This window comes from Pipra filicauda, unplaced genomic scaffold (genome assembly GCF_003945595.2).
Source record: "Pipra filicauda isolate LSUMZ 115617 unplaced genomic scaffold, ASM394559v2 scaffold215_size1667880_pilon, whole genome shotgun sequence".
NCBI classification, from domain to species: Eukaryota; Metazoa; Chordata; class Aves; order Passeriformes; family Pipridae; genus Pipra; species Pipra filicauda.
Genome location: NW_024104327.1, coordinates 1,244,655 through 1,268,201, shown reverse-complemented (window position 1 = coordinate 1,268,201; position 23,547 = coordinate 1,244,655). Strand labels below are relative to the sequence as shown.

The 23,547-nt window shown below is 45.9% G+C and overlaps 2 protein-coding genes across 3 annotated transcripts; both read left to right on the top strand.

The window, feature by feature from the left end:
* The first annotated feature begins 2,566 nt into the window (after nt 1-2,566).
* IER3IP1 (immediate early response 3 interacting protein 1) lies at nt 2,567-6,503 on the top strand. The gene is made up of 3 exons (XM_027720000.2): nt 2,567-2,729; nt 4,221-4,322; nt 5,073-6,503. Exons 1-3 carry the CDS (start codon nt 2,639-2,641, stop codon nt 5,126-5,128), a joined length of 249 nt encoding a protein of 82 aa, XP_027575801.1. The 5' UTR covers nt 2,567-2,638; the 3' UTR covers nt 5,129-6,503.
* Nucleotides 6,504-8,907: 2,404 nt separating this feature from the next.
* HDHD2 (haloacid dehalogenase like hydrolase domain containing 2) lies at nt 8,908-23,410 on the top strand. Of its 2 annotated transcripts, none has more exons than XM_027719999.2 (8): nt 8,908-8,925; nt 9,259-9,325; nt 11,825-11,935; nt 13,862-14,070; nt 16,380-16,464; nt 20,363-20,579; nt 21,341-21,404; nt 22,343-23,410. In XM_027719999.2, exons 3-8 carry the CDS (start codon nt 11,835-11,837, stop codon nt 22,444-22,446), a joined length of 780 nt encoding a protein of 259 aa, XP_027575800.1. In that variant the 5' UTR covers nt 8,908-8,925; nt 9,259-9,325; nt 11,825-11,834; the 3' UTR covers nt 22,447-23,410. The 2 variants fall into 2 exon arrangements, with proteins under 2 accessions (XP_027575800.1, XP_027575799.1); XM_027719998.2 differs by lacking the exon at nt 8,908-8,925 and adding an exon at nt 9,016-9,118.
* The last annotated feature ends 137 nt before the right edge of the window (nt 23,411-23,547 follow it).

The window sequence follows — 23,547 nt, the reverse complement described above, 5'->3', positions numbered from 1 at the left end:
CTCTTATTTCACAGTAGTTAATTTTGCGGGTAAATTAGTAACAAAATATGCTACAGCTCTGATGATGGGGTGCTTTCTCTTGGCTCTGGTTCCAGTTTTTAAATTGTGATGTTATTTAATAGTGATGATTATTAAGATGCATAATATTATGCCACTGACTATAACAAAGTGAGTATTTTTGAAGAGAAAGATGAAGATAAGGAGCAGCTGAAGTGTGGTTTTGTCCAGGCAGTGTCTGAGCATCTATTGATTATATGCTCCCAACATTTAATTAATTGCTGAAGTATCAGATCATCTCATGTTTGCTGGTGAGTAGGTCTTAACATGGAGATGTAATATTGATAAATGGTGAATAATTTGCCCAGATCAGAAATCTGTGGCAGAGCAAACAGTGGAGGTTGGGGTCTCTCCAGTCCACCACACTAAGCACAAAGTTATGATTTCTGTCGCAGTGAATGGGTCTAATAACCATCAAAGCATAGTGATTATGCAAATCATTGTACCCTGATTGAGCAATAAAAGCTATCAACCATCCGGAGTTAAGGGGTTTGTGTATTGTATGATTACTGAGAAATAAAATCAGAGTGATTATGCAAATCACCCCCTTCAGCCAATAGGACTGAGGGATGCAATGGGAAAAAAATGCCTATTTGTGCCTCAATAACAATATCCCTCAATACAGTATCCCTGAGCTCCAGTTGCTATTATTTTTGTTATTTGACTGCAGAACCGCCCAGAAGCCCTGATCAATCCAACATAAAAGATAATTGTTTTCTTCTGGATTTTGCATCATTTACATGTTGGACAGAAGACATTTGGGATCTGGGCTGAGTTCCTGCTAGAACCCTTAGTCGGGGATATAACGAAAATCAATATATATTGAGGAAACACGGGGGGGGTGGGAGGTGGAAGGGGAAATGCTGTCCGTAAGATTAAATAAAAATATAAACCCGCGTATTTTTGCATATGTTTTTGATTAATTCCACAGATACCAGCTTACTAACGAGGGGTGGCCACGGGGGCTGCCCCGCGCCGGGCGATGTCTCCCTGCCGGCTCCCACCGCCGGGAGACGCCACGTTACTGCGTTACTGGAGGAGGAGGAGGAGAAAGAGGAGGAAAGAGAGAAGGAGAAGGAGGAGGAGGATGCGCCTTCCTCCCGCACCCACCGAGACCGAGGGCACTCGGTACGCGGAGAGCGAGCTTCCCGCCAGTCACCCGCCTGTGCCGGGATCCAGGGGCTTCGAGGGACCCAGGGGGTCCGAGAGATCCACGGATCCGAGGGATTCAGGGGGCTCCGAGTGTTCCACGAGGCTCCAAGGGATCCACAGACCGAAGGATCCACGCGGCTCCGAGGGGTCCACAGATCCGATGGACACCAAGGGCTCCAAAGGGATCCATGGGGCTCCGAGAGACCCACAGACTCGAGGGCCCAACGAGGCTCCAAGGGATCCATGGATCTGAGGGATCCATGGACCCGAAGGACCCGGAGACCTGAGTGACCCATGGACATGAGGGATCCACGAGGCTCCGAGGAATCCAGGGGGCTCCACGGGATTTACAGACCCAAGGGATTCAGGGGGTTCTGAGGGACCCACGGGGTTCCGAAGGATCCACAGACCCAAGGGATCCACGGACACAAGGGACTCATGGACATGAGGGACCCACGGGGCACCAAGGAATCCACAGATCCGAGTGATCCACAGACATGAGGAATCCACAGGTCTGAGGGATCCAAAGGCCTGAGGAATTCACAGGCCCGAGGAATTCACAGATCTGAGGGGTCCACAGGGCTCCGAGGGACCCACAGGCCTGAAGGATCCATGAGGCTCCAAGGGATCCATGGATCTGAGAAATCCACAGACCCAAGGGATCCACAGATCCAAGGGATCCAGGAGGCTCCAAGGGATTTACAGACCCAAAGGATTCAGAGGGTTCCGAGGGACCCACGGGACTCTGAGGGATCCATGGATCTGAGGGACCCATGGAGCTCCGAGGGATCCACAGGGCTCCAAGAGACCCACAGACCCGAGGACCCACGAGGCTCCAAGGGATCCATGGATCCGAGGAATCCACGGACCCGAGGGATCCATGAATCCGAGGGATCCGCAGGGCTCCGAAGGACCCAGAGAGCTCCGAGGGATCCACACGGCTTCGAGAGACCCACAGACCCGAGGGACCCACGAGGCTCCAAGGGATCCACGGATCTGAGGAATAAACGGACACGCGGGATCCACGGGGCTTAGGGGGAGATCCAGGGAGCTCTAAGGGGATTTACAGACCCGACAGATTCAGGGGGCTCCGAGGAATCCACGGATCCAAGGGACCGGGACGCTCCCAAGAATCCCCGGGCGGTCCCAGCGCCTGGACGCGGCTGCCGTGAGGGGGAAGCCCCGCCCCCCCCGCCCTCGTGGGGCGAGCCCCGCGCGCTGCCCGAGGCCACGCCCCTACGCCACACAGTGTAGCAAGGCCCCGCCCCCTCCGCTCGCGGATGCCCGGAGCGACGGCCCCGCCCACGAAACCCCGCCCCGCAAAGCTCCGCCCCTCCCTAAGCCCCGCCCCCCGCCACGTCCCGCTCGGGCTTCGCTCCCGATCCCGATCCCGATCCTAATCCCGGTCCCGGCCCGGCCCCGCCGGGCCATGGCGTTCACGCTGTACTCACTGCTGCAGGCCTCGCTGCTCATCGTGAACGCCGTGGCCGTGCTGCACGAGGAGCGCTTCCTGCGGCACGGTGAGCCGGGAGGGCCGCGCGGCCCGGGGGAGGGATCTGGGAATTCGTCTGGGATGTGGGGATGGGTTCCCGGCCGCTCCCGTCGTAGCTTTGTCTCTCTCTCTCTCTCTCTCTCTCTCTCTTTCTCTCTTTTTTATTTTTTTTATTTTTTTTCCCTGTAATTGTGTGTTTTCCCTGCCCTTTCCCGCTGTTCCACGCCCGTCGGGATGTTTGGTGCCGTGCAGAGGTTTTCCTTCCTCTCGCCGCGCCTGGTTTTTTGATGAGATGGCGCTTCTCGGCCCTCGGGGTCCTCAGGGTTGGGCATCCTTGTCCTTCAACGGGAACCAAAGCTCTGCAAAACAGAGAAAATCCATCACAGATCTGCAAAGCCATGGAAAAAAATACTGATAATCCAGTTCCCTGATCTGGAGAATCCTGACTTTTCTCCACGTCTTTTCTCCACGTCAAGGCTGAGCTGGGATTTTTGGCAGGAGTGCAAAGGGTTATCTCCCGTTCCCCAGTTGGAATCGCTACAAGGGATCTGCTCGGTGTGGGTTTGGGGTTTCCTTTTGCTTTCCTGATGAGCGGCAGCTGCGGGAAAAGGAGGATGTGGGGGCTAACGGGATGGGTGAAGCCACTTGTCGGCCTCAGGAGACTTGGGAATAGCTCCAAGCTCATCCAAGTGGGAAACAGCACCTGGCGAGGCAGGTGAGGAAGAGGACGAGCCACCCTCATCCTGGTGCCAGCTGAGCGAGGGAGACAAAAGGGGGGGGAGGAATCCCGCAAAAGTCGTCCCTGGAGAACAGGAACTCGCAGGTTGGGCATTGGAACTGGAATACAGAGAGCTGCTCCATGCTCCACTCGTCCCCTGAATGGTAAGGGCTGTGCCTGGCAGGTCTCAGAAATCCCTGGACACATCCCTGAACCCGTAGCTGTGCCTCCCTGCAGAGGGTCAGGACTCCCTTGGAGGGCTTTGAAAACCTTCAGGACTTCGGTCCTGCTCGGAAAAGTTCCCAATTTTCTCCCAAAAGTTCTCTTTTTTTTTTTTTTATAGCAGTTACAAAGTCATCATCCTGACTTTTGAAGTTGTGCTGGCTGTTTTTCCTTTCTCAGCGCTGAGGCTTCATCACTTCACCCTCATATGCAATGATTTGCTGTTTTATTTTCAGGCCTGTGAACAGACTGTGGTTGGTTTGGGTTAATTTTGGCAGGTGTCTTTTTGAAGCCCAAATGAATTCTGGTGTTTCTCTGGGCACTTGGGGAATAGTAGTGTGTTAAAAAGTTGAGGGTTTCCTTTACAGGAGCATGGATCTATCATTGCTTAACATCAGGTTTAACAGTTTCCAGTCTATTCTATGAAAATCTGATCATGGAATAAAGCTAATAGGTGGTTTGCCTTTCAGTGTTAGTGTAAACCATGTTCAGGATGGATTGTTCATTAAAATTACAGCATTGGTTTCATGGTTTTGGGCTTTTTTTCCTAAAGTGTTTATCTGTTTTTACGTGACACAGTTGGCTGGGGAACTGACCAAGGGATTGGAGGATTTGGAGAGGAACCAGGAATTAAAGCACAGCTAATGAACCTTATTCGATCAATACGAACTGTCATGAGAGGTAAGGAGACATCATTATTATTATTATTGTTGTTGTTGTTATTGTTATATTGTGTTTGTTTATTTGTTGTTACCATTCTGAGTTTTGTCTTTCCTTGGAGTTTGGGAGCTGGGGGGAATCTCAGTGGTCAATCAAAGTGTGCAATTAGTTTCACCTTGTCTAAGTTCAGTTTTATGGCAAGTACCTGGTGAGGGAAATGTGATTTCAGGGATCCTGAGGTAAACCAGGCTTTTGTGCCTCAGAAGATGGGGGGAAAATATGCTTTATTTGTAAGTTACTGATAGCTTTTTATTATAAAACACGGCAAAAGTTCCTTTTTTATGTGATGATAGAGAAGAAGTAACAAATCTTACCTCTCAGGCCCACCACTGAGGGAAAAACATTTATTCTAAGTCACAGTAAAGCCAAGGACAGCAACTGACTTTGAGATGGTTTAATTTCATTTGGAGAAAGAGATATCTGGGTTAAAGTTAAAACAGAACTCAAGTCTCTGGATTAAAGTTAAAACAGGCCATAGAAAAGTATTTCTGCTGTTGCTTCCTACTAATTTTTAGTATCTTAGGCTTTGAGCCTGGCTCCTTCCACTAGTCCCAATTTTGCGTAGGAAAGTTTAAGTGTATTTTTTAGTTTTTTGATTGATTCTGCTCCTTCTCCCAAGGTATTCTCTGAAGATAATGTGAAGCTCGGTGGTTTTGTGATGTGGAAAGGAAAGCTTTCACAATTAATGTTCTTTTCTTTTTCCTTCTGCAGTGCCATTAATAGCACTGAACTCCATTACAATCGTTCTCCTCCTTTTGTTTGGCTGAAGACACCTCGTGAAAATCCTCTGGACATCCAAAGAAGCCAGTTGCTGACCATCACTGCTCTGAGTTTTCTGGGATCCAGCACGGTTTAGCTCTCAATTTGACATCCGACTTAAAATAATAAAGACACTATTTCTATTCATCCTATTTCCCCATGTTCCCTTTCAGTTTCATTAACCAAGATCACGGGGATCAATGCAACAATGCTGCAAATATGTTGGACTGTGACAAGTTCTGTTGCTGCCTGTTCATAGTGTTGATGTCATAGAATATTGCAGTGACTGTTAATATAAGATGCAGTTTTTAAATGTCTCGTTACTCAGGGATGAATTTCCTTCAGTACGCTTTCCAATTTGTTTTTAAATTGAGGAAAACAGCAATGTTTTGGTGTGTTGTTTTTTTTTTTTTTTTTAATTTCAGTTACTACCACAGCACTGTTTCATAGAATATGAACACGTTATCAAGAATTCAATTCACGTTATAGGGGACTGAAGTCCAGTTGTGATATGGAGATAAAACCAGCTGGGTAAAGTTCTTATTCTGGCTCACATTGAAAGTTGAATTTTCCTGGTTTGATTGAGAACAGGATTTTTCTCTTCAAATCTCTTCAGTAGTTCATGCTGATGGTAAAGTCAGCATGTTGAAAATAGGTGCAATTGTTGTGCAAAATCAAAAAAAAAAAAAAAGAAAAAAAACCCACCTGTGTCTGAAGCTGGGCAACTCTGTATTAATTTAGCCTAGCAGGGGATATTAATGATTAGCATTTGTTACTCTTTTGTCAGGAGTCATTAAACTTTTTTGTGTGTTAAACTTCCTCGTGGTGATTGGTGTGGTCGAAGTGGGGAAGCATTTGTATTCTGAGATTCCTGGGAAATGTGGGAGAAGGGGAATACCATGGGAGAGGGGAAATACGCTGCCCTTTTCAAATGCAGTTCTTTGTTAAAAACCCGCAAATTTGCAGCCTCTTCTGTTACCGCTCCTTCCCCCACCCTCCATCTTCATTTGTTAAATTAACATCTTCGAAAGTGAAACTGTGGAAATGACTTTGCAGTTCTGTCGCAGAGAATATTGATAATTGCTTTGGTACAGGTTTCAGTTAGGCTGCTGAGTTAGGTCTGATTGAAGAAGCTCATTCTCATGTACCTTTTCAGAAAAGTTAGAATTCTTGTGTCTGTTTCTTTGCTAAAGTGTTTTTACCTTAATTTTAATGAGGGGATGCCAAGGGAAACCTGGCAATTTCATTATTTTAAAACAGCTTAGTTTATAATCTCTTCTCCTGACGCCTTGACGTTGTATATGAAAATGAATCTGTAATATGTGTAAATGCATTTAATGATCAGTTGCAGTGTTTTGGCAGAGTAAAATATATCCAGGAGGAGAATTTTGTGTTGTTTCCTTTTTTTTTTTTAAGTGATTTTTGTAAATAAATTCTGAATTTCTAAATTAAGCACTCTCTTTCCTAACTCACCCTCCACCTCTGTATAGTGGGATTATCTCAAAACTCATCTTCATCCTGTTGCAGATATCAGAGTTACTGTTCTTACAGGAAATACTTAATTTTTTCCCACATCCCTGTGAGAGACGTATCTCTTCACTGTGAAGCTGTATTTTGGCATCATATCTTTGCTGTAAAGCTGTGTTTTGGTTTATGTAGCAAACCTAATGAGCCATGGCAACGTTGGCCTGAGGCAGAGTAGGTTCTTTAAGTTCTGAAGTAGGTGGATCTGGTTAGAAAGCATTTATTTAATATAATCTTTGTGTAATTCAGAGGTGAAGAGGGTACAGCCTGTCTCAGTTTTTTCATGTATCTGTCTTTCATGGAAAATGGGCAGAATGTATGTGGAACTGATAAAAAGTGGATTGAAATGATAAACCACTTTGTGTTGCTGTAAAATTTTGAGAAAGAAAAGCACTGGTTGTTTCATTGGAGTGCTGAGTGATTTGAAGCACAGCTTGTGTATCATTTAATTTTTATATCTATTGACTGTTAAAATACTAAAATAAAAGCCAATACTAAATATTACAAGAAACAGATTTAAAAATGGGTAAAAGCTGATTTCCCCCATTTCCTTATCCTTCCAGGAGGGGTGAAGTTCCAGTGTGTGGCTCACAGCACGTGGGCAGATCCCTTCCAAGTTGGTGAGGCACGTGCAGGGAGAAGGAGCAGCGGATTCACGCAGCAGGAAATCCTGCATTTGAGGCAAAACTGGGACAAATTTTACCTGAGAGATGCAAGATTTGAAGGGCAGCTGGAGATCGGGTGTCCCAGGTAATGAGCAGGGGAGAGGACAAGGGAGTGCAGAAACAGCAAGGGAATAACCACACTGCTGTCTCCTGGTGTGGCTTCGAGCAGTTCTGGAACAGCTCTGCTGTGACTTAACAACCCCGGCCGGGGCTCGGGTTCTGTAAGGACTGGGAATATGCAAAATGAAGTTTCCCCCTGGCAAAAAGCTCCAAGGCCGCGCTCCAGGGGTCACCTCAAACCATGCAGAGCATCATCACTTGTACCTGGCATGGAAATCACTGAGTGGTTCGGGTGGGAAGGGACCTTAAAATCACCTGGTTCCATCCCCTTGCCAAGACAGGGTCACCTGGACCAGGCGACAGAGGAATAGGCCCAGCTGGGTTTGGAATTTCCCCTCTCAGGGAGACTCCACGACATCCCTGGGCAGCCTGGAATATCAATATAATCTTATCCATGTATGACTATAATAAGTGGATTAGTTATTATGGATATAGTATGGATATAATTATATATATAATATTATATATATGTAATTAGAAGAATTTTTTCCTAATATCCTATCTATCTATCTATCTTAAAATGGTTATATTATGGATATAATATATGTATATATGGATAGAATGTGTTCTATATAATCATAATATCCATCTAAGGATATAATAAGTGGATTAGTTATTATGGATATAACTAAATATGATATCTATAGTTATATAATATATATGCTTAGAAGAATTTCTTCCATATATATGGAATACATAAAACATATAACAACATATATATAAGTATATATAAAGCTTTTATTTATATATAAAACATATAGTATCATATATATGTTGTTATGGTTATATTATAGATATATCCATGTATGGGCATAATAATATATTATTTTATATATTATATGCAGTTGTATATAATCATAATATCCATACATGGGTACATCATCATCATGTTATTATTATTATATGTAATATCCATATAGGATGAAATACACCCATGATATATGGGTTATAAAATATCCATAACATATGGATTACGGATATATTAATAATATATGTATTACGGATGTCCATAGTGTATGGATATGGGTATAATTGTATCCATATAGGACATAATGGATATAATTTATATAATTCATTATCACACCCTTAGATATAATTTATATAATTTACTGTCATATCCACAGACGATATGATTATAAACAGGACATCAGATAAAAAAGATAAGCATTGGATGTAATAATACGGGTGTAATGGCCACAATTGATGTAATAAATGTAATTTGTATCATTTATAAAAACATCCATATTGTGAGGCGGCCCGGGCCCTCAGGGCCCCGCGGGCTGCCCGCCGCGCTGCCTGTCGCGACTGCCAGGCGCCGACCGGCGTCCCCACTCCCTGAGGGCCGAGCTCGGTGTTTATTTACAACAATAATAATCACATTATAATTTTTACACCCCGTGCCGGCGGTAGGCGGCCCTGGCGCTGGGCAGGGCGGCCGCGGCACCCGAGGGCCCCACGGCGCGTCGGGCCGTGCGCGGCGGCGGCGGCGGGAGCAGGTCAGTGCCGCGGGGAGGGCGGGAGCCGCGGCGTTCCCCCCACCCCTCAGAGTGGGCGCGCCCGCCGCCCTCGGCCGCCAACGGGCAGGCGGAACCATCCGCGGCAGGAAGGGGGGAGTCCGTCGCGCTCGGGATTCCCCCGGTGGCGAATGGGCCGTCCCGTCTGCCCGTTGTGTGCTGGCGGGGAGAGGCGGTACCATCTCTTCGGAGGGGGATGCGCAGGGGGGTTGTGTGGAGCGGGAGGGCACTGCGGGGGCACACCTGTGCCGTCAGCGTCCTCCCCACGTATATAATCACGTATATAATTATATAATATACCCCTCTTTCCCTTAGGTCGCGCCTTGTGTCCCTCGTGTCCTTGTCCTAGAGCTGGACTGGGGGGTCCCTTTGTCCTGACCAGGTGAGTTTTCGTTGAGATGAGACTGTGAAAAACGAGGTTCTGGGGTGTTTTAGGACTTCCTTGCCAGGCCATGAGCGTTATCCTTGAAATTAGGCTGTGCTGAAAACTAGCTCTCCAGGTAACTTGCCTACTTTCTGGATGAATACCCTGTGAACAGGAGAACCCATGGAGATCTAGGGTAAAAGATAGTAAAAATAATAGTAATTAAAAATAAAGTCGCCATAAAAATTAATAAATATATTAATAATAGTAATAATAATAATAATAATAATAGAAGAACAACAACAGAAATTATCTATTCTTGAGGTGCCCCCTTTCCCCGTGGAGGTGATGAGGCTCCTTTAGGAGTTCTGTTGCCAGCTTTGTATCATAAGCGTTTAACTTTGGCCCCTTTTAGCAACAGAGAATACTGTAAAATAGGCATTTTTTTTATTTTCTTACTGCAGAGAATCAGCAGGAAAAATGAACATAGGGGCTCAAATTTTTCTCTGTGTGTGTGTGTGTGTCTTGTAGCTGGGACATCAACTTCACATGATCATTGATTAAACTGTCTGCAACGATGAAACTGAGGGAAATATAAGTTTATTGAGGCAGGTTCTAACCTGTGTGTGTTTCAGAAGTACAAACATGTCACATGTTGTCTGTAACCAAAATAAGCTCAACATAAAAATTGTGATCCCTTGCTAGTGGTGACAGATCACACATTCATGGAATGGTTTGGGTCGGAAGGGACCTTAAAATTCATCCAGTTCCACCCCCTGCCATGGGCAGGGACACCTTCCACTATCCCAGGTTGCTCCAAGCCCTGTCCAACCTGGCCCTGGACACTTCCAGGGATCCAGGGACAGCCACAGCTTCTCTGGGCAACCTGTGCCAGGGCTTCATCACCCTCACAGCCAGGAATTTCTTCCCAATATCCCATCTAACCCTGCCCTCTGGCAGTGGGAAGCCATTCCCCCTTGTCCTGTCCCTCCAGGCCCTTGTAAATAGTCTCTCTCCACGTTTCTTGTTGCTTCCCTCCAGGCACTGGAAGGGGCACAGTTTGGTCATGCCGAAGCTCCTCTTCTCCAGGCTGAACAATCCCAGTTCTCCCAGCCTATCCAATAGTTGTTATTGTCTAATGAGCAGGACTGTGTGTGTCTGCATTGGACACTTTCTAAGAAATAGCAGGACTTGTTTTTGGAGCAAAAGGCAGCACTTGCAGCTCACGTGAGGAGAAAGAGCTGTTTCTGAAGGCTGGATTTTATCCAGGTGACTTGCTGTTTCCTTCCACAGTGCCTGTGCCCTTCAAATGCTGGCTCTTATTATGGGCTGAGTCTCTTGTACCTTTTTGTGTGACCCAGAAGCTCGCTGTAAAAAAACCTGCCTGGCTGTCCCATCTGAGAGAACAGGGACCAGCCCTTTGGGGTGCTGGGTATCCATGAGCCCTGAGATCAGGTGGGAGCTGGGCTGGGGGGTCCCTTTGTCCTGACCGGGTGAATTTTTGTGGGCCTGTGACTGTGAAAACTGAAGTTCTGGAGTGGTTTTTTGGGACTTCCTTGCCAGGCCATGAGTGATATCCTTAAAATTAGGCTGTGCTGAAAACTGGCTCTGCAGGCAACGTGCATATTTTCTAGATAAATACCCTTTGAACAGGAGAACCCATGGAGATCTAGGGTAAAAGATAATAAAATAACAGTAAATTGAAAATATAATGAAATAATAAGTATGACTAATAATATTATTAATAATAATTGAAGGTAAAAGATAAAATAATAGTGATATTATATAATGATAATGATAATAATAATAATAGAAGAAGAAATAATTATTGGGGTGTCCTGTTCAGGGCCAGGAGTTGGACTCGATTGTGCTGATGGGTGTAACAATCTGCAAGTTCCACCCTGTCACCACCAAACAGCCTCAAAGTCAGGGCTCCCGGGGCATGGTTTGGGCTGGATCACCCTCGATCTTGCTTACAAAAATAAAAATTAACAATATCCACTTCGGCGGAGCGTTTTGAGCTTTACAACCAGAGCAGTGTGTATTTATTTTCACTTCAGCAGCGCCGTCGGGCGTAGGTGGGACTTGCTGAAATGTGCTTGCTGAGGCCTTGAACCAGCAATACCAGACCTAATGATCCTCTTCCCAGCACTCTTGAGCTGTTCAGAGAATTTTTTTTTTTCCTTTTGACGCGCAAATGAAGGCACTTAAAAAACAAACAGCACCTGATTTCCATATATAGAGTCTTTGGGAGAAAAAAACCACCACTCCATCAATTATGTTGGCTTTTTTTGTTTGTTTGTTTGTTTGTTTGTGTGTTTTTGTTGGTGTTTTTTTTTTTTTTTTAAGCGCTGCCTCTTATTTCCCCCCAGTCTAGAGGGGCCCATTTAGTGCTGGGAGTAATGTTGTGAGTAATACCGGGCTTGGCACAAACGAGGCGCTTAACTGAGCTCCTTGTTTTTATTGCCCATTGTCTCTAAGCCAGTTTGTGGTTTCATTTGTTTTCCTGTGTCCCAGGGGAGGGGCGATGGCAGCGCGGCGGGCGCTCAAAGCCGTCCTGGTGGATCTCAATGGAACACTTCACGTGGAGGACTCGGCTGTGCCAGGCGCCCAGGAGGCTCTCAAAAGGCAAGTTTTACCTCTTTGTTTTTCTGTTGTTTTGTTTTGTTTTTAATTTCCTCTGGCAGGTTGTGTCAGTGCTGTTTGCACAAAGTCTCTTCTCTAGGTGAGCCCTGGAGCCTCTGCCTTTTTCATGCTGTTGTGGTGAGCAAAGACTTGGCCAAATTCTGCTTTTATTTACACCTGCATTAACACCCAGACAACTCAGAAAATTCAGCTTTCCTGAGTGGCTCTCTGTGTGTTTTCTAAGCCTTTTCCACGTAGAAAAAACTCAATATTCAAAGTGTTTCCACTGATTCACATATGACTACAGCCTTAGCCAAAGTGGAGAGTAGTTGAGTTCACCTGAATTACCCCACTTACACAAAATCACTTCAGCTGAGCTGTTCCTCGAGGCTTTGTGAAACTGCAGGAGCCTGATCCTGTGTCAGAGCCCTTAGATCTGTGCTAAGCTAAAATGGAATAGCAGAAAAGCTTGGCCTAGTGAGCAAGGCAAACTCTGCAGAATTCTCATTTCATTCAGACAAGACTTTTCTTTATTATTATTTTTAAAGTTTCTTTCTTCTAGGTAAACAACCTAGTAATTTTTTGGTTTGAGAAACGTTTGATAATACAGTTCATCATCTTTTGTAGGAATTTCGATATATTAATAAAAGGGAGAATTAAATACCTCTTGCTCTTGTGATGAAAGGGTGCCTAAAGAAACTGAGGCGTAGCAAAATGATTTAATCTGACCAAGTCAGTGGTGAAATAGGATACACAATCCCAGGAGTATTTGTACAGTGATATGACACTGTTTTCCTGGAGAAGACATCTTGTAATGGATGAGGAAAAGCCACAGAGTGATATATGCTGTTGTGGTGAATGAGGGAGGACACCTTAAGATTCAGGTCTTTTTCCCTAAAGGTTTGAAAAAAATTTATTTTCTCATGCTCTTTTCTGCTAATCCATGTCACTGTCCTTCCTGAAGAGGAGCTGGAATGACTGGCATTGGAACAAACGGAGAGATGCCATTTTTAGGGTTTCTTCTCAGTATTGAGGTCCACAGGAAAAAGTGTATCAATTTTTATTTTAGTACCAGCCAGGGGACTGTTTTAGCAGTTCATGCCTGTGCAGGGTCAGTGTATCTGACAAACGAGAAGGAAGTGGCAGGTGCAAGCAAAGTCTCCAGCACTGACCAACTTTATTCTGATGTTCTCCGTGCAGTCCTGATGCCAGTGTTTGTTCCTATAGCAACAGAGAAAGTGATGGTGGGGGAATAATTAAAGGGAATGCTGTTGAAACTGTTACTTAAAATTATTTGATTGTTTGGTAGCATGTACTGTCAGTGCAGGGCAATAATGTGGGTTTATGTGATCCTGGTGTTCCTCAGGAAGGGGAGAAATGGCTGCAAAAGCTGACATAAAACCACCATCAAGGTAACACAGGTTCCTGGAGCATCCTACACCTCAGAGCGAGGCACAGCTGCTGGGAATTCACCCACCACGTGGAGTTCAGTGGTATTAATTTAGCAGCAAGCTTCTTTGGTTTGTTTATTTCTGGTTCAGGGTGCTGTTGATCAAAAATGTGGGGCTGGTTTATTTGTTATCTAGTTTGAATTAAAAAGCTTTTCAAACTAGTTGTTGATCACAGATGTGTTTGCTACTGCTGTGAAGGTGGAGCTTGGAATCACCACTTTCCTCTGGAATTTTCGTGGGAGAAGGGGAGGAGGAGTTGGGGGAAGACTTGGTTTTGCCCTGGTAGCTGTAATTCTTGCTCTCTGTTACACGCTACCCTTCAGCCCACAGAAGTTCTCGTGTGGCACCAGTGCTCTGGTTTCCTCTGCAGCCACGGATGGTTACTTTTTTAGCCCCACAGAGAAGTACAAGTGTGCAAACAGAAGGATTGCTGGCTGTGGATCACACTGGCCACTCTGGGTGTGCTGTTCCCCCACAGGCTGCGCAGTGCCCCTGTCACCATCCGGTTCGTGACCAACACGACCAAGGAGAGCAAGAGGGACCTGCTGGAGAGGCTGACGAGGCTGGGCTTTGACATTGCAGAGAATGAGATCTTCACGTCCCTGACAGCAGCCAGGAACCTCCTGGAGCAGAAACACGTGCGGCCTCTGCTCCTGGTGGACGACAAGGCCCTGCCTGACTTTACAGGTGAGGGGCTCTCCGAACTGAAGGGGGGAAATTAGGGAACGACTAAGGAAGCATAGTGCTCTCTGTCATGCATAGACCTGTCTTCTTTTGAAATTAAACAGCCTGAAGTCATAGCTTCTTGAAGGAGCAGTGGAAATGGCAGCCGAGGTCTCCAAATAGAATCATCAAGTCCAACCATTAAGTGATTGGCCTGTACAGGAATCAAACCGACAACCTTGGTGGTGTTAGCACTATGCTCTAAACAACTGAGCTTGTCTCAGAGTCATTTGGGTAAAACTCAGTACTTTCCATTAATTTCCAGTGTAAAAAAAATACCAGTAATAGTTAGCAGTAGGTTATTGGAGCTTTATTGCACCTACCAGTGCTGGGTTTTTTTATAGCAAGGATGTGTCAGGTTGTGCAATACCTGATTTCCAACAGAGGCTTTTCTCACAAAGAGATGAACAAACAGTGTGTAGGCCATGCAGGAGGCTGTTTCTCTCTTCACAGGCTATTATTAAATGCAAAATCTCCAGGTAGTTTTTGTTGCTTATCTTGTGTTGAACATCTGGGTCTCACCCCATGTACTTGGATACCTTCATTGGTGGCAGGAGGTTCCCCACCCTTACATTTCTAGATTGTCGTTTCTAAAGACGTGGTTGAAACCTGCTTTGCTTTCAGTGTTCCCATTTCCCTCCCTCAGCAGTAAGGGAAGTAGAAGATGGTATGTTTTCATATGTCTGCCTGAAGTTAGACCCATGTCATTGTTTCGAGAGTAGTGAAGATAACCATGTTTTTAACACACTCAGAATTGAAAAACTATATGTTCAATTTTTCATTTAAAGTATAGGCAGCAGAAACGTGGTTGGGCTTATCACTGCTCCTTGCCCCTTGTCTTACAAAACTGAAATCCCTCTGGCTGCGTAATTTCAGTAGGTTCTAATCTTGCTAGGATCTAGAAATTTCCTGTTAAATTTTAGTGCTGTAGTCAGTAATCTCCAGATACATCAGCGTTAAGGGGAAGAGGCTCTGCGGGCCTTGAGAGCAGTGAAACCTGATAATCTGCTCTGCCTAACATTGTATCCAGAGAAGTATGCCCCCAGCAATACTCTGTGTTTGTGTTCACAGGAAGGCTTTCTTGGGTCAGAAACAGGAGAGACAGCAGCTCTTTCGCTGAAAGCGTTTAAATCAGTTTAATCTCTGTGGTTTTGGGGACCTTTCCATCAGTTTTGCAATCACTGATGCTAATTTTGCAAAAGATGGAACAGACAGAGGTGTCATTTGGGTTCATTGGTGTTGCCTGGGTCTGGAGTGGATTGTTTTGTTTCTTTTTGCTATAAGGGGTTTGGCTGCTTCCGTGTTTTCAGTGCTGCTCTTGAAACATTTAAGTACAGTGCAGAATGCTTCAAATTCCTGTTGTTGGCTGCTGTTCCTGGCCAATCTCTCTACAAAGTTGGTCACGGATGAGCGTAATCCACTCTTGGTTAAAGGACCCAGATGCTTCTGGGTGGTGTCACAGATCCACAGGGCAACTCTGGTACGTTGGAAGGTGGAACAAAACTCACAGCAAGTGCAGGATGCAGCCGATGATGTGTCATTAATAAAACTGTTTCTCCAGTTGCTGCTGCTCTGCTTCCATTGCTGGCTCTGTTCAGAGGTGGCACTGACATGCAAAAACAGTCCTGCTCCTCAGGAGCAGTGTAGGACAAAGGGGCTGTTCTCTAGGGAACTAAATTCACATTAAAAAAAAGAGACCTTCCAGAAGAGCCCACACTAATCTTGAGTAACAACTTCTAGGCCATGCTGCAGTACCATGTTTGCTGTCATAACCAGACAGCAAATAAATAATTTGATAATGGAACAAGAGGCAGATTTTAGACCCTCAGTGGAGTTTTCTGGGACAAAAGGGAATAGAAAAACTGGGCGAAATTTACTAGCCTTCCTGCTTTGCTTGTCTTACAAAGCAGATAAATATATGTAGAGAGGGACTCTCAAATAACAGACTCAAATAACATCATTCAGTTAAAAGAGGGATTTGTGTGGTCTGCTGCATTTCAAGGGAGGCAGTGAGACAATCATTCAACAGTTGTTTTTAAGACTGTTCAGCTCCAGAGCTGTGTTGATCCTGGAGGATTGTAGAGTCTGGATAGACCAACACCTTTTCCACAATGCTTTCTTCATTCTTAAAAGACATAAAAACTAGTCTCTTAGGTACTCTCTGTCTGAAAATGCTCATTTTTGCTGTAAAGTGATTAAATGCACTTACTGACCGTGTGCTGCTAAGTGTGAATTAAACTCTGCTCGCTCAGAGTCGTGTTCTGGTTTTCCAGGGATAGGCACTGATGACCCCAATGCAGTGGTGGTGGGACTGGCTCCTGAGCACTTCCACTATGAGATGATGAACAGGGCATTTCGGTAAGGCCGCCCCTCGTGGGGTTTTGGGTGGTGGCTGTCTTGTGCTGGGCTCTAAACCTCTGCATGTGTGAGGAATTCCGTCTCCTGTGGGAAGAAGAGGGTGGTAGGAATATCACTGTTGAGCAGGGTGTGAGAGAGCCACTCATCTTGGTGGATTGGGGCCGTCACCATGAGCTTCAGGTGGCCCAGAACCTCATTTTTACAGCTTTCAGTCTGTAAATAAACTGCGGAAGTACAGCACCATTGTGACTGGGAGGGGGCAAAGTTAGCAATGCCTCAAGAGGAAATACACAAAAGCAAGGATGTGGGGAAGCAAGCACAGAATCACAGAATCAGATAGGATGGAAAAGCCTTCCAAGACCATCGAGTTCCCCCTCCAGCCCAGAGCACTGAGTGCCACAGCCAGTCCTTCCTTGGACACCTCCAGGGATGGGGATCCACCACCTCTCTGGGCAGCCCCTTCCAATGCCTGACCACCCTTTCCAGGAAGAAATTCCTCCTCATGTCCAATCTGAACCTCCCCTGGCACAGCTTGAGGCTGTTTCCTCTTGTCCAAGAGGAGAGATAGCTTCCATGTTCAAAGCCCAGCCTTCAGATCCCAAATATTATAGGGAATGAAATCCAGTGTTTAGGGCAGATTATTCCTTACCTACATAATGCAGGATATCCAGCAATATCTTCTGAATCATCTTCTGTTCAGGAGTGGCCAGCACAACATGGGTGAGGTGAGGTGAACTATGGAGCAGATCCAGTGTGTCTTATTTTTAAAACTCTTTGTTTTGTCCATAGGCTAAAGGGTAAATCAGACTAAATTTGCTTGTCATCATCCATGAGCCAGACGTGCAGTAGTGTGTGCAGAGCCTTGTTTCCTTCTCTCTGGTTCTGGCTTGACACCACACCTTTGATTTTTAACTCCAAAAACCTTCAGCTTGAAGAGGCTTGAGTGTGAGCCTGTTGCTGAGTGTAGCCTGGGTGATGGATGTGATGAGTCCTTTCCACTCTTTTTGCTCAATGGGATGGTGGCTACCACACAGTTTTGCACCTTGAAATCTGGTAAAAACCCTGATCTCAAGCACTTTAATCTGTCCTTATAACCACAAAATCCGAAAAGGGAGTATGAATTACTGCTGACCAGTATCTTCCTTGGGGTAGGAGGCCAGTGCTGTGCTTATCTGCTACCAATTATGTGTCATAACAACACATACTGACCAAAACTGCCTCTGTCTCAGTGCATGTTGCCAAAGGCATTGATTTTGGAGTTTTACAGTGCAGTCAGGAGTGGACTCCAATTTTACAACTGCATGAGCTTAACCCATGGTGTGTCCTGGGGCTTACGTCATTTCATTTATTGATATTTCTATCCTGACTATATTAGCTGTTGAATCATATCCATTCGCTGCCTGGGGCTGCAGATCAGGGCATTTAAAACAAGAAACCAGTGATGGCATGGAGAGTCTCTTGAGGGTTCCAGGCTCCCAGGTTATGTGGGAATGCCCGGGGAACTGGCCCTGTGGGGGTGGGCGAGGTTGTCCCAGGCTGGATTCGGGATTTATGCATTAAGCATAGAAGTGGATGCTAGCTCTGTGATGGAAGGAAAGTGCTGAGGGCCAAATCCAGTCCCCTGCAGAGGACAGTGGGTACAGCATGGCCTTGGTGCCCATGGGAGAGGTATTAGGGGGTAACAGTGGGTGTGCTGCCTGAGCACCCCGTACCCAGCACTGCCTGGGTGGTGTGGCTGAGAGCTGGGCAAGGCTGCGTCCTTCAGCTCTCCTTGCCTTGTGCAGATACATTCCCAGCCACTCCTGGCTTGTCTGCCTGGAGGAAGATTTCATCCTCTGTGAACCTGTCCTGGCTCTGCCTGGTGCTTTCCTGTGTTTCAGGCCTTGCAGAGGCCCTAGGACTGGCTTTGTCTGATCTGTAACACCTCACTGACTTGTTCTGGGTGTTTTCCCCAGTCTTCTATTGAGGGTAAACTTTTGCTGGTGTCAATTCTGTTTGGCCTGATGGAAAAACTAACCACTGGCCACATTATCTTCTTATTGAGTCTTATCATAGAATCATAGAATCAGACAGGTTGGAAAGGAACTCTGAGATCATCAAGTCCAACCCTTGATCCACTACCACCACAGTTGCTAGACCATGGCACTGAGTGCCACGTCCAGCCTCATCCTAAAAACCTCCAGGGACGGAGAATCCACCACTTCCCTGGGCAGCCCATTCCAATGGCTGATTACCCTCTCTGTAAAGAATTTCTTTCTAATATCTAACCTAAACCTCCCCTATGCCATGTCTATATTCCTTCTCCTTTCTGCTCAGGTGATTGAGTCAGTTGGGATTTGCGCTGCAAGTGGAATTGCACTGGGATTGCAAAACTTTGAAGGGAATCTGATTAAATGCAGGTATCTACAGTGCAGGTGCCTGGGCTCTGGAGCGAGGAGGAGGCACTTGTAAGGCATTTTTCCCCTAGTAGTGCTTAAAATAGGACAGTTGAACTGTGCTCTAGAAGTGCATTTTCCTCTGCACTGGCTGTGAAGAGCCCATGCTGACTAATTACCTGGTAGGCAGCTATTCCACTGACACCCAACATTAGGTAAATCTAACCCAACATGAGTCCCCAAACGAGGTGCACAGAGTAAGGCCGTTCTCCAGGCACCATTTGAAATGACTGAGACTAAATTTCTCTTTTTGTGTACGTGGGATTTTGATGCCACGCTTAAAAGAATTCTCTCAGGTGAGATCTTCCCTGCAAACTGCTGGATGTAGTGGTTGTGGTGCTGCTGTCAAATTAAATTTTTCTGTGTCCTAGAGGCATCCTCCCATCATGAACAGTGTCTGGCTGCTCACAGATACACACACCAGCTCTCTTCTGTTGGAGCTTGCTTTGGAATGCATTGATTTAACTGAGGTGTTTTGTGATAATGAAGTGAAATGAAGTATTTTCATTTATCTACTGCTCAGAGTAGCCAGGCTGCTCTGCAAGCAGGCAGGAAGGAGCAGACCTCTTCCAGGGAGCATCCAGCTCTCCTCAGCCAGCCTCAAGCAACAGGAGCACAGCAGGATTTTGTTTGTTTTCTTAAAGGCTTTTTTGTTTTGTTTTGTTTTGTAAATCATGTGGTGTTAAGAGGCAAAGGAATCCTCCTTTCTGCCGCGAGGATAACAGCCAGTGTTTCTCCTCTATCCCCCAGCTTTGCTCCTTACTCCTACCTGTTGGAATGACCTGCAGTACCTGGAGAAGGTGTATCGTGGAAGGGGAAGCACTTGGCACTCATTATATCAGCTTTTACAGATGCTGTCTGGAGGGCTCTTGTTGCACTGAAACGTGGGGAGGGGAGAGAACTGTAGTAACATGGCTGTGCTTGGTGGTCCAGGAGGGTTCCTGCAGTGCAGCAGCTACACAGGCTGCCCTTCCCTGCAGGACAGGGAGCTGCTGTGTCTGATGTGAGGAAAAGGAAGGAGCTCTAATCCAGCTTTGTTCCTGACAGGCTCAGTAATAGCACTGTTAACTGGGGAATTCAGTGGGACATGAATGCAGCAAATAGCTTTGTGGGTTACTTAACTCTTTACTGTAATTCCTTCCATGTTACAATACAAAGTTAAGGTCAAATGATTTGTCTTGTACCTGTAAGAAATTCTTCCCTGTGAGGGTGGTGAGGCCCTGGCACAGGTTGCCCAGAGAAGCTGTGGCTGCCCCTGGATCCCTGGAAGTGTCCAAGGCCAGGTTGGATGGGGCTTGGAGCAACCTGGGATAGTGGAAGGTGTCCCTGCCCATGGCAAGGGGTGGAACTGGATGGGCTTTAAGGTCCCTTCCCACCCGAACCTTTCTGTGAAAGCCATTGAGGCCTTCAGCTGTAAATATAACTTTTAATATTTTGTGCTTTCTTCTTCATTCATTTTTTAGGTTGATTTTGGATGGAGCTCCTCTTATAGCAATCCATAAAGCCAGGTATTTCAAGAAGAAAGATGGGTTGTCTCTGGGACCTGGGCCTTTTGTGACAGGGCTGGAATACGCGACGGACACCAAAGCGACGGTGGTGGGGAAGCCAGAGAAAACCTTCTTCCTGGAAGCCCTGAGGGGGACTGGCTGTGCCCCAGAGGAGGCCGTCATGATCGGAGATGTACGTGGGGACCAACACCCTCATCACCTGCTCACTGACACAGTGCTCATCTCCACTGTGCACACTGCTTGCAAAGGGATGGTTCCACCCTTTGGAATCACCCCTTTGTGTGTCCAGAGAAGGGAACGGAGCTGGGGAAGGGTCTGGAGCAGCAGGAGCAGCTGAGGAAGCTGGGGGGGGCTCAGCCTGGAGAAAAGGAGGCTCAGGGGGGACCTTCTGGCTTTGCAACTCCCTGACAAGAGGGGGGAGCTGGGGGAGGGGTCGGGCTCTGCTGCCAGGGATCAAGGGACAGGAGAAGAGGAAATGGCCTAAAGTTGTGCCAGGGGAGGTTTAGATTGGATATTTGGGAAAATTTCCTCATGGAAAGGGTTGTCCATCCCTGGCACAGCTGTCCGCAGCAGTGGTGGAGTCCCATCCCTGGATGGATTTAAAAGCTGTGTGGATGTGGCACTTGGGGTTAGTGGTGGCCTTGGTAGTGCTGGGGGAATGGTTAGACTTGATGATCTTTGAGGTCATTCCCAGCCTAAACATTTCCATGAAAACTTACAGGACTTAATGGGTAATACCTGGGATGGGTTCTCTTACTTCAGTCACTGCTTGATGGGGCAAAAAGCACTCAGCAAACCACTCCTGTGACAGTTTCACTGACACGCAGCTAAAAGATTTCAATTCCATGTCGCTGCTTTTAAGTGATGTGCAAAGCAGAAATTGTTCTGGAAGTGTCCATGCCCACCAACCAGTTGCTCTCTGTTCTGCCCCAGGACTGCAGGGATGATGTTGGTGGTGCCCAGGACGCGGGCATGCGTGGGATTTTGGTGAGGACGGGTAAGTAGTCCACGCATCAGTCGTTTTGGGAGATGGTGGTGCTTTCAGTGATCTCACTCTGGATACTTGCAGCCCCTGGGCCCAGAGTGAAGGCACCCTGTGGCCAGCCCTGGTGCTTTGTAACAGCCCACCTAGGAATTACAGTGGTCACTACAAGCATAATTTTGCTTTGGGTAAGAGAGGAACGTGAAGGGACTGACGGTGTTACTGATGGTACCGTGGACTGGGTGAGGCCTTTCTGAGGTGGCTGTTGCTCATGCTACACTGTTATGTTGAACATGAAAGGAAGTAATCCTGCTGTTCCTCAGAAGAGTCTTCAGAGAGGCACTTTTCATCAGGAACTGTGGTGATAGAACAAGGAGTAACAGGTTCAAACTGAAAAAGATGAAATTCAGGTTAGAGATATGGGGAAGAAATTCTTGGCTGGGAGGATGGAGAGGCCCTGGCACTGCTTGCCCAGAGAAGCTGTGGCTGCCCCATCCCTAGAAGTGTTCAAGGCCAGGTTGGACGGGGCTTGGAGCACCCTGGGATAGTGGAAGGTGTCCCTGCCCATGGCAGGGGGTGGAACAAGATGAACATTAAGGTCCCTTCCAACCTAAACCGTTCTGGGATTCTATGATTCTATAAAAGTGAAAATAACATTTCAAGAACCTTCAACATGGACGTATGAACAGTCAGTGAGAGAACAGTGCCAGTATTGCATTGTGAACCAGTGCATAAGTAACTGTAATTCAGAGCCAGAGCTGCCCCTGGAGGAATCTTCAGTGTATGTTTAGGGAAGCCTTGTGGGATGTTTGTTGCAGGAGAACCTCAGATGGGCATTCCTCCTACCTGGTTGGTACTGATATGAGGAGGCTCTAATTTTCAGGGGGAAAAAAAATAAAAAAAGGATACTCAGAGGAGCCTGGTAAATGGATCATTTTGTTAATCTGTCACAGGTAAATATCGACCAGCAGATGAAGACAAAATCAATCCGGCTCCCTACTTAACCTGTGAGAGTTTCCCAGAGGCAGTGGAACACATCCTGAAGAGTATGCTGTGAGAAAGGGAGTAGTTGGTTTGGAGGACCATCTGCTTCACATAATTTCCTTCATTCTTGCTTCAAAAATTAAGGTCCCAAGATCAGTCATTGCATGTGTGGCATCAGAAACCTGCCTGCGGTGTGAGGGGCAAAGGGTCCGAGTGGGCCCAGCACAGTCACCACACACAGGGAGCGTGGCAGAGTTCTGTTCATCTTCAGTTTTCAGGAAATATCTGATGAAAAGCCCTGTCTGGAAAGTGTCACTTTCTGCAGAATAAGTGACTTATTCTGAAAACATGCACTGAAAATACCAACAGTAACAGAGCCTTAGGTGGCCTGTAGTGATTTCACTGAGCTCTTACTTAAAGGTAGAGATTATGCACATTTAGAAGTGACTTTTAAATTACAGTACCACTATTGCTTAATAATAACTACTGTGGCTGTCTTTCCTCTCATTACAGCAGATCCTGTTCTTTGTTTTTCAAATTTTACATAAAATTAAAAACTGTCAGCATTTTACAGATGTTTTAATTAGATGCTGTTATTAAAAAGAATGATACAGAAACAAAACTCTGGTATTAAATGCCTCAGAGACTGTGACTTTTTAAAATTAGGCTTCAGCAGGGTCCTATTAGTGCTACAGTTGCAAAATTTCACTGTTGTTGGGGATTTTTTTGTTTCTTTTTAATGTTATGGGGAAAATCCTTCACGAGCCATGGGGACACATTCCAGTTTTTACAGTTGGTTAGCAGAGCTGTAAAATGAAATTTAATTCTGTATCATGCAATGCTTTTCCTATGCTCTACATCCCCCAATATGAACCAACTTTGTAATGATGGTAAATGGCTTTTCTGGTCCATTTGCAAACTGTAATAATCAAAGTCCTTTACAGTTGTTTTACAGTGCTCCTGAGTGTTAAATTATTAGATTGTAATTATGCATTACTGGAGTATTAACCTTATTGAAAATACAGTTTTGTGTTAATGAGCCATGCTCATTCTTGTTAAACAAAATCATCGTGATGAATGAATTTCCTGACATGTGACAGCATCTCTCTGCAGCCTCACTTGATGGGTGGTTACTACATTCAGATCTAATCTCTGTCACAGACAGAACGTGTGG

Coding starts and splice junctions, on each gene's coding strand:
- IER3IP1 (XM_027720000.2), top strand. CDS start 2,639: ATGGCGTTCACGCTGTACTCACTGCTGCAGGCCTCGCTGCTCATCGTG. Junction 2,730..4,220: donor GGAGCGCTTCCTGCGGCACG/GTGAGCCGGGAG, acceptor TACGTGACACAG/TTGGCTGGGGAACTGACCAA. Junction 4,323..5,072: donor AATACGAACTGTCATGAGAG/GTAAGGAGACAT, acceptor TTCCTTCTGCAG/TGCCATTAATAGCACTGAAC.
- HDHD2 (XM_027719999.2), top strand. CDS start 11,835: ATGGCAGCGCGGCGGGCGCTCAAAGCCGTCCTGGTGGATCTCAATGGA. Junction 14,071..16,379: donor GGCCCTGCCTGACTTTACAG/GTGAGGGGCTCT, acceptor CTGGTTTTCCAG/GGATAGGCACTGATGACCCC. Junction 16,465..20,362: donor ATGATGAACAGGGCATTTCG/GTAAGGCCGCCC, acceptor TTCATTTTTTAG/GTTGATTTTGGATGGAGCTC.